We start from the raw sequence: 13286 nt of genomic DNA on the forward strand, positions 1-13286 counted from the left end.
AATTTATGGCAATATAGTATTTGCATAAGTGCAATAGGAATGTTTTCTTTTGCAGCAGAAAACAATTGGAGTAACTGGTTTTACCAAGGCTTTGACTGGAATGGCATACTTCTTTTTAAGAAATCAAACTTAACTTATACAGCCAATAAAAACCCCTTGGTAAAATTGGTCTTATGCCTTATCTGCACAGCCCCTGTACATGGTTCCTAACCTGTGGTAAGTAAAGAATGTGACTTTCTGATAGGCCCAGTAGCTTCAAGTTATCTTGGAAACTCAAGAGGAGAGGAATTTGCTCACCTCATTGGTATTTGAGGGTACAAACCCATGGCTGGGCTCAGCTTTAAGAACATTCATATCTGAGATTCTTTATGGAACAGAGTTTCACCAAAGTCAATTTTAAAAGCCTATGTTAAAAAATTATTCTTGCTGCACTTTATACAAATATTCAGGCCAATTATAAAACTAAGGCTTATTTTTACAAAAGAATTAGTGCTATTATAATTTTTTCTTTAGTAAAAATGGGAAACTGGAGAGTGAAAAAATATTTTTCACGAGCTATGATACACCTGTTATTAGATTCTAGTCTCATAGGTTGTTTTTCAATTTTTTTTCCCCCGCAATTTAGACTAACCTGCTTATTCCTGTGAACCAATCAGTAATCTCTGACTGCTGGATGGAAGAAACAAGAGGGAGAGTAGTGAAAAATCTGGATCTATATTCTAAGCCTGGGCACACTGGAATCAGTTGGCAGCCCCATATCAGCTTGGCTCCAATGGTTTCCCAGTTCCTGGAATACCTCCTTATTTAGTTTACTCGGGATAGTATTATTTACTTTGCTTTATTGTTGTGGAATGTATTGCTGTTGTGCCCTTTTGTAAAAATGCAGGATAAGCTTACTAAATGTTTTCTTTAAATTGAGCACCTTTTTATATGCCAGATATCATCTTTTATCAGAGCAATAAATGGCATTCACCATACTGACACTTTCTAACTGAGCTCCTCTCTACCCCAACTACAGGAGACCCTAATAGTTAGACAGTAATATCATCACCCCCTATTCAACCTGAAAAAGTTACAGAAGATGAATCTTCATTGCTCTACAAACCTTAGGATTAAGTGTTCTCTTATAAAAAGAAGGGGGAAAATATGTCAGAGGCATTTGAATCAGAGTGACTCCATCTTGAATGGAGTAAAATGAGACTGAGTAAAATGAGACTGGGTAAAATGAGACTGAGACCTACTGGGCTGCACTCCCAGGTGGTTAGGAATTCTAAGTCACAGGATGAGTAGGAGGTCAGCACAGGATACAGGTCACAAAGACCTTGTTGATAAAATAGCATGTGGTAAGGAAGCCAGACAAATCCAGCCAAAACCAAGATGGTAGTGAAAATGACTTGGTTATCCTCAATGCTCACTATGTGCTAATTATAATGCATTAGCATGCTACAAGACACTCCCATCAGCACCATTATAAATGCCATGGCGATGTCAGGAAGTTACACTATATGGTCTAAAAATGCTAGGAACCCTCAGTTCCTGGAATTGCCCACCTCTTTTCTTGAAAATTCATAGATAATCCACCCCTTCTTTACCATATAATCAGGAAAAGACCATAAAAGTGGTCAGCCAGCAGCCCTCAGGGCTGCTCTTCATATGGAGTAGTCACTCTTTTATTTCTTTATTTCTCTAATAAAGTTGCTTTCACTTTATGGATTCAGCTCAAATTCTTTCTTGCATGACATCTAAGAACCCTCTTTTGGGGTCTGTATTGGGACCTCTTTCCAGTAACACTTTATAGTATGAGCTGTTTGTAACTGATTCATTGCAATAAATGAAATGGGATTTTATGCAGAAATATTTAAGGTCTTTATCTAGGAAAATGTAAGTACTTTTAAAAAAATAAGCAAAGCTGGAATAAAAGTTTTTTTTTCTTGTTTTGTATTAAGCCTGACCTCTATAGATTGGGCCTCTCTTAAATGATTCAAGTTCTCTATTAGTCAGAAAGTCAGCAATGACTGTTCCAAACTTCAGCTTTCAATGTACTGCATTTTCAATGTTTTTGCCTTCTTGGTTGGCTAATTGGGGGCTTTCTAAATTCTGTCTGAAAAGAACTTTTTCTGCAAATGGTGCATCAATTGAGGGAAACCTTATTTGGGGCTTACTTAATGAGGGTCTCCTCAAATATTTCTCTGAGGGTAATGTATGACTTCAGAATAAGTGGTCTACTGTTTCTTTTTAAGTGTGTTTTGTTTTGTTTATGCTTATTTTAACTTTTAAGTCCACAGGTACACGTGCAGGTTTGTTATATAGGTAAACTTGTGTCACAGGAGTTCGTTGTACAGATTATTTCATCACCCAGGTATTAAGTCTAGTACCCATTAATTATTTTTTCTGGTCCTCTCCCTCCTCCCACTCTCTGCCCTCTAATAGGTTTCAGTGTCTGTTGTTCCCCTCTATGTGTCTTTTTTTCAGGTGACATGCATTTGGAGAATAGGACAATAGTCTTCAGTGTAAGAAAAAGCAAATCAGAGTTTACCTCACCCTTAGGCACATAAAAAAAGTTCTTTCTTTTTCCTTTTATCACAATGGCAGAGTGAAAGGCAAAAGATGTGTGAGGCTGAGTAGAGACTGAACGATTAAGTGCCATCAGACTGCTCAGCATTCTATCTAAAAGCCGTTGCAGCTAATTTCCCAATTCAAATTTATGTAGGAACATAAGACAGAAATACTGAACACACGGAAGGGGGCTGTTCAGAAGGTGAGATATTACAGAGGAGTCTACATACCACACATACCAATCAACCTGAGTGAATAAACGTCACTATACCCCAATGAAATTAGATATATAGAAACTTCCATTAGAGTAGTCTGAAACTTTAGGGTTTGCCAACATAATTTAACAAAGCCACAATGTAGGAAAAACCCCTAAAATTATATGTATACACTTTTAATAAAGGATATAGGAAGATAAAGCTGGTCAGCATTTGTCAATATTTCTGCAGAAAGACACATGGTTTTAAGAATACTATATACAATCACTTTGAGCAGATTGGTGGGAAAAATATGTAGCAAATTGGTAACTTGAGCTTAACTACTAAGGTCTCCTTTTCTGGCACTCCAATATAGTTCATATATTACCAACACCCACTGCCAGCTTTTCTTCTGTGTTCCTTCACTGATTTAGCCTGCAGAGTGAAAGTAATTATTCCTTGAATGCATCTTATCTAATTGTTTTTTTTTTTTTCCTTTAGTGCCATTCTCTACTAACAATCTATTTCTTGCTATATTGAATTCATTGTTGGTTTTAACTCACTCTGCCAATGGCTGTGTACCATCTTGGTACAAAGAACATATTTAATGATCTTGAACACTGTGCAGGAAACAGACCTAGCCCTTTTGGAGAATTAAACAGTCATGAGTTGCATGCTATTAGGAGCCACCCATTCATTATTATATTATCTAATACCCACATGCAAGAGGCTACAATTTAGTATGGTACATTACAGCTATGGTTAAAGAAATGCACATGTACCATATCTCGTCAACCAATTCCTAGCTAGATGGAACTCATTAACTTTCTAAGAATATGGATCTTGTGCAAGGGCCTGGCAATCTTGTTAGACGCCCTCTGTGCTTCTGCACAGAACATCTTTTGTACTGAATCTCTTAGCTACTCTGAGAGCAGAGATTCTGGAATGTATAAATGGAATGTTCTTCACATGCTGTGATTCTTAGACTCTTTTTTTTAAAAGGAGAAGGCAGAGAATCATTCTTTTAAAGTATTTGCTTCCGCTTTGGAGAAATTGTGGGTTGTGTGTGTGTGTACATGTGCATAGGTGTATGTAGATATATGTGATGAGAGGTGAAAAGAATAGGCTTTCAATGACTGTTACCTTCCTATGACTTTGGGTCCTGTTAAGTTTTAGGTTCATGTTACAATAATGTATACTTAATATTCTTAAAACTTACTTTCTAGAATTGTGCTTAAATCTCCATTAACCTCAATGTCTATACTTTGTGCAATTTGGCATAAACATGGAGAGCATTCTTTACCTTGGCAATGTCTGCCCTGAGAGTGGGCTCTATGGATGCCACAGGAGGTAATGGCACTGGTTGATGTCACATAGTGTGAAAGATATGTGTCACATGGGGCCAGTGGAGGAAAGAGGCACATATTGCATTCCTATCACCAGTAAGAGTTGTACAAATTGCATACTTTTCAGGTTTTTGACAAAATGTGATTCTTTCAGAATGTGATCCTATTGTAAGCACTCTCAAAATTCTAACTGCTCCATGATAATTCCAGTACTGGGAAGCCAAGTCACTTTAACAGTGTACTGGACATGATAACTTTGAGCCCTGCATAAGACAGCTGTGTTCGACTGGGGACCACTTAATTGTTTTTCCCCTTAATTTTTCCAGCTGTACCATGGGGAAGATTTTTTTATTCTGGCTCTTTCTGAGGACACTGTTGGAATGAATGAAATAACATTAACAAAGTGCTCGAAGTTTTGCAAGAATAAATCAGCAATGAAGCATGGACAAAAGAATGGAGCACACAATTTTGCTTAGAAATACTGTTATGTTTAAACTTTTCATTCCAGTCCTATAATTAAAGACATATAAGAGCACTAGAATGCTACATAGCACCTTTCAGCAATAGGATCATAACAATGAGTATCTTCATTTTGCAAATGGAGAAAATGAATATCAAAGATTAGAAAATGAATATCAAAGAGAAAATATTTCAGGGGGGGTAAGTTAGTAATGAGATTCCACAGAGGTTACTGGACAGGACTCCAAAGAAAACCAAGCAGAGAAGCCAGAACAGGGTGTGCTAATTACTAACCAAAACTTTGTATTCTCGATCAGTAATCAACCATTTGGGTATCTATGTACATTATTCAATTATCAGATGATCCATGGATAGAGATATCATCAGAGTCTATAAACCAATGAGACCAAAATGCTAAGATAGGAATAGGTTTTCTACTTTCCTCTGAGCTCCCTGGTAAAACCCTGATTTATTTGGCCTTTTAAAGACAGTGTAAATCTGTAAGACATTAAACAATCAGCTTTGCATTATAGTTTTCCTGAGCTTTACCTTTCCAGAACTTCCTATAGTTAACTGACACTATCTTTTGTGACTTCACTTCTGTGGCAGTTGAGTGCTGATACACCCTATGCATTAAATAATTTCTTGATGTTTTTCTGACTTTAAATCATAGTTAACAGCTGCTCTGCCTGAATGCTTGACAGAAGATAATCCATGGGAAAGAGGAAGATTACTTTGAGGCCTACTGGCTGTGTAGGAAGTAAAGGCCATACATTTAGAAACAGGTGCATATCTATATCTATAGAAGAAAAAGCTTGTCTATCATAAGACCATGGGGATGGCCAAATAAACTATCAAGAGAAACTCAAACAAGAGAGTATTTTGAGAAAGAGTGGAAGGGGAAATGTTTTTCCATCTGAATGTATAAGACTTGATCATGAAACCCAGCGTGTGCATAGTCTTCTAGGCTGCTTTTTAGCTTCTGAGTTTAACAGTCCTTGGCCCTAATAAATGTAGTCATGCCTAGTATTCTATCAAATGTAATGCTGACCACAATCCATTTAATTTATGCCAAAAGTCTCACCTTGGTCAAAATTACCTAGGGGTCCAGATCAACAGCTTTTGTTGTTGTTTTAAGTAGCTGGATTATTCACTATCTCAGCTCCACTGGAACCTCAACACTAAATTGTGGCAGGCAACTCTTTTTTACTCAAAAATATTTCAGCGGGGATAAGTTAGTAAACCAAACCATCCCTCTAGAAGCTCAATTAATTGATATCTGAAGATATCTCTAATTCCCACTGATCCCTGTAAGAGTTGGAGCTTTTATTGTCAGTAGCTGGGCAGTAGACTGCTGTTTGAAAAAATTAAAGACATCAATACTCTGAAGATATTATTATTATAAAGAAGCAGTACTAGTATTCACACTCATTGATTCAGGCACTAGGACTAAAAGAAAGACTGATTATAAATAAATGGGGAAATCAATGCAAACTGTCTTAATGGCTTAGCTACCACTGAAGCTAAAACAAAGGAACAAAGAATTGGCATATTACTATTTGGTTATCCCTGTCTGTACAATAATCCCTGCTATGAAAACACAGCTCTTTAGTGCTAATCTTCAGGCTGTCAGCTGTAAAATTTTACCCTTATGAAAGGTATTAAAATTAAACCCAAAAATCACTCTGAAAACCCTTAACAAAACCTATGGGCCATAACTTAGGCTTATAGATTTTCTTTCAACATAAAAGTAATTCATAAAGGATAAAATAAAACTAGGTAGCAGATAAATGAATAAAAGTAATATGAGAATTCTGCAGTCTGACATTAGACATCTTTAAAATACTGATTATTATGTTTAATAAGTGTAAGTCCTGATTTTCATCTTATGGGTTAGCTGTGGTGTTTTCAGGGATGTTTGTGATGGAATAGGTTTTACATTGTTGTTCAAGTCCCAATTTGAGGACCTTGGTCAGTGTATTCAATCATCATCCCAAAATTTAGATACCTGATATAGTGATGATTCAAAGTCTAGTAAATACTTAAGTTGCTATTTATATAAAAATCATAATCAGGTTTTTAGCCTTGATTTTCATACTATAGCAGAATTTTGTATAGATATGCGGTATATGTTCACAAATACACATGCATATGAGCAGCAAATGTAGCCTGGTTCCCTTCAACACCAAAAAGGCCCTATTATGTGATTAATAATCTTTGTGGGAATATTAAAGACTCCAAGGAAATTTTCTGAATTCCCTTTTACCTGATATGATGAATGAAAAGATATATTTTACATTTAGGCTTTCATGGATTGGGGCAGGGGAAATGAAGAAACAACAACAACAAAAAAAACTGGCTTGAATTAACTGCTACCAAATACCGAATTGGATTTTGGTCAGCAAATTAAATAATGTAAGGTCCAGAAACATTTGCACAGCAAGTATTTGACGGAATTCTTTCAAATTTTGAAGCTTTCAGTCCAACATGGTGACTTATTTTGAAGATTACAATGATTTCCAACACTTAACTCTGTAAGCTTCATGGGAGATGAAGATGGTGAGTCCTGGGAATGAAGAGAAGAAATTCACAGATGAACTGAACAACTGTAAATATTCATATGGTAATACCCACTTGACAATAATATGTGACCATTAAAATTACATTTATGAAGATTATAGATGAGCACTGAAAAATGTTAAGTGAAAAAGGCAGGATATAAAATTATACATACAATGCTATAGTTATTTTTAACAACCAAAATTATATTTGGCACAAAAGACTGAAGAAATACACTGAACTATTGAAAGTGGCGGATTCATGGGTAATTTATTTTCATTTTCTCTACATTCTACTTGCATTTTCCACATTTTCTTTAGTAACTATATAATTTGACACTTCAAAAATACTATTTTTGAAATCCACATGGAAATAACAATAGCTTTAAAATTGAGCAATTATGAATCTGAATTCTAGCTTTGCCTCCTGTTATCTCCATAACTCTAGAAAAATAATGTCAATGGATCTTAGTTTGTTCATTTGTAAAATTGGTATAATATAATCTACCTGAAATAATATCTGGAATATAGCAGGCCCTCATGTAGCTATTTGTTAAACTTTCTGGAAAACTATTCGGCCTTATCCAATGACCCTTTAAAAAATTTATACCAGTAATTTTGCTTCTAGGATTCTATCCTATGGAAATGATTATAAATGAGAAGAAAGATTTATATTTAGTGGTATTATTCAAAAACTTATAATGATGAAAAATTGGATAAAATAGTTTATTAAATTTATTTTAATTTTTATGGGTACATAGTAGGTATATACGTTTATGTATTACATGAGATATTTTGATACATGCAGGCAATGCATAATCATCACATTTTGGTAGACGGGGTATCTATCACCTCAAGAATTTATCCTTTGTGTTACCAACAATCCAATTATACTTTTAAAATGTACAATTAAATTATTTTTGACTATAGTTACCCTATTGTGCTAGCGAATACTAGGTCTTATTCATTCTTTCTGTTTTTTGTAGCCATTAACAATCCCCAATTCCCTTCAAACACTCACTCCTCCACTATCCTTCCCAGTCTCTAGTAATCATCATTCTACTCTCTAACTACATGAGTTCAATTGTTTTAATTTTTAACTCCCACAAATAAGTATGGGAAAATTGAACTCTATGAGTTTGTTTTAATTTTAGCTCCCACATATAAGTGGTAACATGTGACATTTTTCTTTCTGTGCTTGGCTTATTTCACTTAACATGACCTCCAGTTCCATCAATGTTGCAAATGACAGGATCTCATTCTGTTTTATGGCTCAGTGATACACCTTTGTATATATGTACCACATTTTCTTTATCCATTCATCTGTTGATGGACACTTAGGTTGCTTCCAAATCTTGGCTATTGTATATCCTGCTGCAATAAACATGGGAAGGCAGGTATCTCTTCAATATACTGATTTTCTTTCTTTTGGGCATATACCTAGGAGTAGGACTGCTGGATCATATGGTAGCTCTATATTTAGTTTTCTGAGGAACTCCCAAACTTTACTCCATGGTGGTTGTATATTTACATTCCCACCAACAGTGTAAGAGGGTTCCCTTTTTTCTGCAACCTTGCCAATATCTGTTATTTTTTGACTTTTTAATAGTAGCTATTCTGACTGGTATGTGATGGCATCTTACTGTGGTTTTGATTTGCATTCCTCTAACGATTAAAGATATTAAGTATTTTTTCATGTTTGTTGGCATTGGTATGTCTTCTTTGGAGAAGGACCAGTTTATATCCTTTCCCACTTTTTATCTGTTTTTTTTTTTTTTTTCATCCTTGCCAGCATTTGTTATTGCCTGACTTTTAAATAAAAGCCACGTTAACTGGGGTGAGATGATATCTCCTTTGTCATTTGTATTTTGATAGGAATTGCATTAAATATGCAGGTTGCTTTCTGTAATATGAACATTTTAACAATATTGATTCTTTCAATCCATGAACATGGAATATCTTTCCATATTATGTGTTTACTTTTCAATTTCTTGCATCAGTGTTTTATAATTTTCATTGTAGAGATCTTTCACTTCTTTCATTAATTCCTAGGTGTTAATTTTATTTGTAGCTATTGTAAATGTAATTACTTTCTTATTTTCTTTTTAAGATTGTTCACTGTTGCCATCTTAAAATGCCACTAGTTTTTACATGTTGATTTTGTATTCTGCAACATTACTGAATGTGTTTATGTAGTTGTTTTTTGGTGGAGTCTTTAGGTTTTTACAAATGTAAGATCATATCATCTACAAGCAAGGATAATTTGACTTCTTCCTTTCCAGTTTGGATGCCCTTTATTTCTGTCTCTTGTCTGACTGTTCCTAGCTAGGTCTTCTAGTACTGCGGTGAACAACAGTGAATGCTACACTGTCTTGACTGCTATAGTTTTACAGTATTATTTATTTATTTATTTTTATTTTTCTGATTTTATTTTTTTCATTTTAATTTTTATGGGTGTATAGTAAGTGTATGTATTTATGGAGTACATGAGATGTCTTGATATAGACATGCAATATGAAACAGACACATCATAGAAAATGGGGTAGCCATCTCCTCAAGCATTTATACTTTGAGTTACAAATAATTCAATTATAACTATTTGAGTTATTTAAAAATGTATAATGAAGTTATTATTGACTTTAAACACTCTGTTGTGCTATCAGATAGTAGGCCTTATTCATTCTTTATAACTTTTGTTTGTACTGATTAACATTAACCATCCCTACCTCCTGCCTAGCCTCCTACTACCGTTCTCAGCCTCTGATAACCAACTTTCTACTTTCTATCTCCATTAGTTCAATTCTAATGTTTTCAAAGTTCATCCATATTGTAACATGTATTTTTTTGTTGACAAACAGTATTTCATTATATGGATATACTACATTTTATTTATCTGTTCATCAATACATGGACATTTGGGTTGCTTCCACTTTTGGCTATTATGAATAATGATATAAACATTTAAGCACAAGTTTTTGTGTGGATATATGTTTTCATTTTCCTTGGTTACATACCCAGGAGTAGAATTGCTATATCATATGGTAATTATATGTTTAACATTTTGAGGGATTTTGAAACGGTTTTCCAAAGTAACTGCACCTTTCATTTCCAACAGCAATGTATCAGGGTTCTTATTTCTCCACATCCTTGCCAACACGTTATTACCTGTCTTTTGTATTGTAGCCATCCCAGTGGATGTTAAATGGTATCTCATTTTGGTTTTGATTTGCATTTCCCTAATGGCTAATGATGTTGAGCATCTTTTCATGTGTTTATTAATCATTTGTATATTTTCTTTGGAAAAATGTCTATTCAAATCCTTTGCCAGCACAGAAACATGCATTGTTTTTCTTTTTATTCTCAAATTGTAAGAGTTCTTTATATATTCTCCAAACACATATCAGATAGTTGATTTGCAAATATTTTCTCTTCAAAGACTACATATTGTATGATTTAATTTATATGAAATTCAGAAATGGAGAGTGACTGCTAATATGTATCGGGTTTCTTTTTGGAGTAATGAAAATGTTCTAAAATTGATTGCAGTATGGTAATGGTTGTATAACTCTGTGAATATACTAAAAACCACTGAATTGTACAATATAAGTGGTCGAATTATATGTTAAGTGAATTAAATCTCAATAAATGTAATAAATAGATTTTTAAATTTAAACTGCACACATACAGGTTTTTCAAATAACCCTAGTAATAATTCTTCTTCTTCTTCTTCTTCATAGTTATTATTATTTTATGAGACACATCATCATCTTCATAGCTATTATTATTATTTTGTGAGACAGGGTCTCACTCTGTTGCCCAGGCTGGAGTGCACTGGTGCAATCACAGCTCACTGCAGTGTCTACCTCCCAGGCTAAAGTAGTCTTGCCTCTTCAGCCTCCCGAGTAGCAGGGACCACGGGTCTGTGCCAACAAGCACAGCTATTTTTTTATTTTTTATTTTTTGTAGCAATGGGGTCTCAGTATATTGCCTAGGCTGGTCTCAAACTCCTAGGCTCAACTGATCCTCCTGCCTTGGCCTTGCAAAGTGCTGGGATTACAGATATGAGCCACTGCACCCAGTGAAAATAATAATTTATAATGGTTGTATATTTTATCATAATAATAGAGCAATTTGCTTCACAATTTCTCTATTACTAGATATGTAGTTTTGTTTAAAATTTTCTGCTCTTATAATAAAATGATGATAAACAGGTGTGCAGATTTCATTTGAATGCATTCCTAAAATGCAGTAGTTACCAGATAAAAATGTATGAGCTTTTATTCAACATAGTACTGGAAGTTATAGCCAGAGCAAACAGAAAAGAGAAAGAAAGAAAGGGCATCCAAATTGGTAAAGAGGAAGTCAAACTGTACTGTTTGCTGATGATATGACCGTATACTTAGACAACCTTAAAGACTGATCCAAAAAGCTCCTAAAACTGGTAAATAAATTCAGCAAAGATTCAGGATACAAAATTGATGTACACAATCAGAATCTCTGCTATACACCAACAGCTATCATGAGGGGGTCTGTCCTGCAAACCTTGACTCAATGATGGATGAATAGCATACAGTGACTCAGATATTGTGCTTGTCAGTCCGGCCCAGCATCTAGGTCACTTTGTTGCAGCCGTGGCCTCAACTAGCTAGCAAGACTCACATTTATTCAGTAATGATTAATTCACAAAGGCTTGAGTTAACATTACTAGAGGGTAATTGACATTGAGGACCTCTTGAGTAGAAAGCAATTAAGCACCTGTAGTAGAACAAAGGTTAGTCTTAGGACCATATGTGTAAACAAGTTAGTTAAACTCCTTACATTTCTTAGTTTCTACTCTAACTTATTTAACTAAGGGGACAAGGCTGCCTTTAGCCAAGTACTATAGTAAAAACTTTCAGACTTTCTAAAAGGGTTTGTGTACATTCTCTACAATTAAAATTTCTCCTACCAGCCTGACTGAACCTCCATACAACCAAGCTGAGAATCAAATGAAGAACCCAACCCCTTTCACAATAGCTGCAAGAGAAACCAAACCAAACCAAACAAACAAAAAAAGCAAACAAGCATAGAAATATATGTAACCAAGGAGGTGAAAGACCTCTACAAAGAAAACTACAAAACACTGCTGAAAGAAATAATAGATGACAAAAACCAATGGAAACACATCCCATGCTCATGAATGGGTAGAATCAATATTGTGATAATGATCATAGTGCCAAAAACAATCTACAAATTTAATGCAGTTCCCATCAAAATACCACTATCATTCTTCACAGCACTACAAAAAAAAATCCTAAAATTAATGTAGAACCAAAAAAAGAGCCTGCATAGTCAAAGCAAGACTACACAAAAATAACAAATCTGGAGGCATTACATTACCTAACTTCGAAATATACTAGAAGGTCATAGTCACCAAATAGCATGATACTAGTATAAAAATATGCACATAGACTAATGGAATGGAATAGAGAACCCAGAAATAAAGCCAAACACAGCCAACTGATCTTTGACAAGGCAAACAAAAACAAAGTAGGGAAAGGTCACCCTATTCAACAAATGGTGCTGGGATAATTGGCAAGCTACACTTAGAATAATGAAACTCGATCCTCATTTTTCACCTTATACAAAAGTCAACTCAAGATTGATCAAACACTTAAATCTAAGGCCTTAAACCATAAAGATTAGAGAAGACAATATCAGGGAACACCTTGTAGACACTGGCTTAGGCAAAGACATAGTGACCAAGAACCCAAAAGCAAATACAACAAAAACAAAGATAAGTAGATGGGACTTAATTAAACTAAAAAGCTTCTGCAAAGCAATAATAATAGTAATAACCATCAAGTTAACAGACAACACACAGAGTGGGAGAAAATTTTCACAATCTATACACCTGACAAAGGACTAATGTCCAGAATCTACAAAGAATGCAAACAAATCAGCAAGAAAAAAATTCCCATCAAAAAGTGGGCTAAGAACATGAATGGACAATTCTGAAAAGGAAATTACATGATTGTATATTTAGAAGACCCCATTGTCTCAGCCCCAAATCTCCTTAAACTGATAAGCAACTTCAGCAAAGTCTCAGGATAGAAAACCAATGTGCAAAAATCACAAGCATTCCTATACACCAATAACAGACTAAAAGAGATCCAAATCAAAAATTGAACTCC

The 13286-nt window shown here is 34.7% G+C and overlaps 1 protein-coding gene across 6 annotated transcripts in view; it reads right to left on the reverse strand.

The window, feature by feature from the left end:
• Window positions 1-2543: 2543 nt before the first annotated feature.
• The window catches only part of ZDHHC15 (zinc finger DHHC-type palmitoyltransferase 15), a 138977-nt gene continuing 128234 nt past the window's right edge, over window positions 2544-13286 (reverse strand). For 5 of the 6 annotated variants that reach the window (XM_037734051.1, XM_037734050.1, XM_037734048.1 and 2 more), the window contains one exon: window positions 2544-7121. In XM_037734051.1, the coding sequence (XP_037589979.1) occupies window positions 7063-7121 (59 nt within the window). In that variant the 3' untranslated portion in view covers window positions 2544-7062. The remainder of the gene's footprint in view (window positions 7122-13286) is intronic. The other variant, XM_037734049.1, reaches the window with a different exon arrangement.

Source organism: Cebus imitator, unplaced genomic scaffold, assembly GCF_001604975.1.
Source record: "Cebus imitator isolate Cc_AM_T3 unplaced genomic scaffold, Cebus_imitator-1.0 Scaffold570, whole genome shotgun sequence".
NCBI classification, from domain to species: domain Eukaryota; kingdom Metazoa; phylum Chordata; class Mammalia; order Primates; family Cebidae; genus Cebus; species Cebus imitator.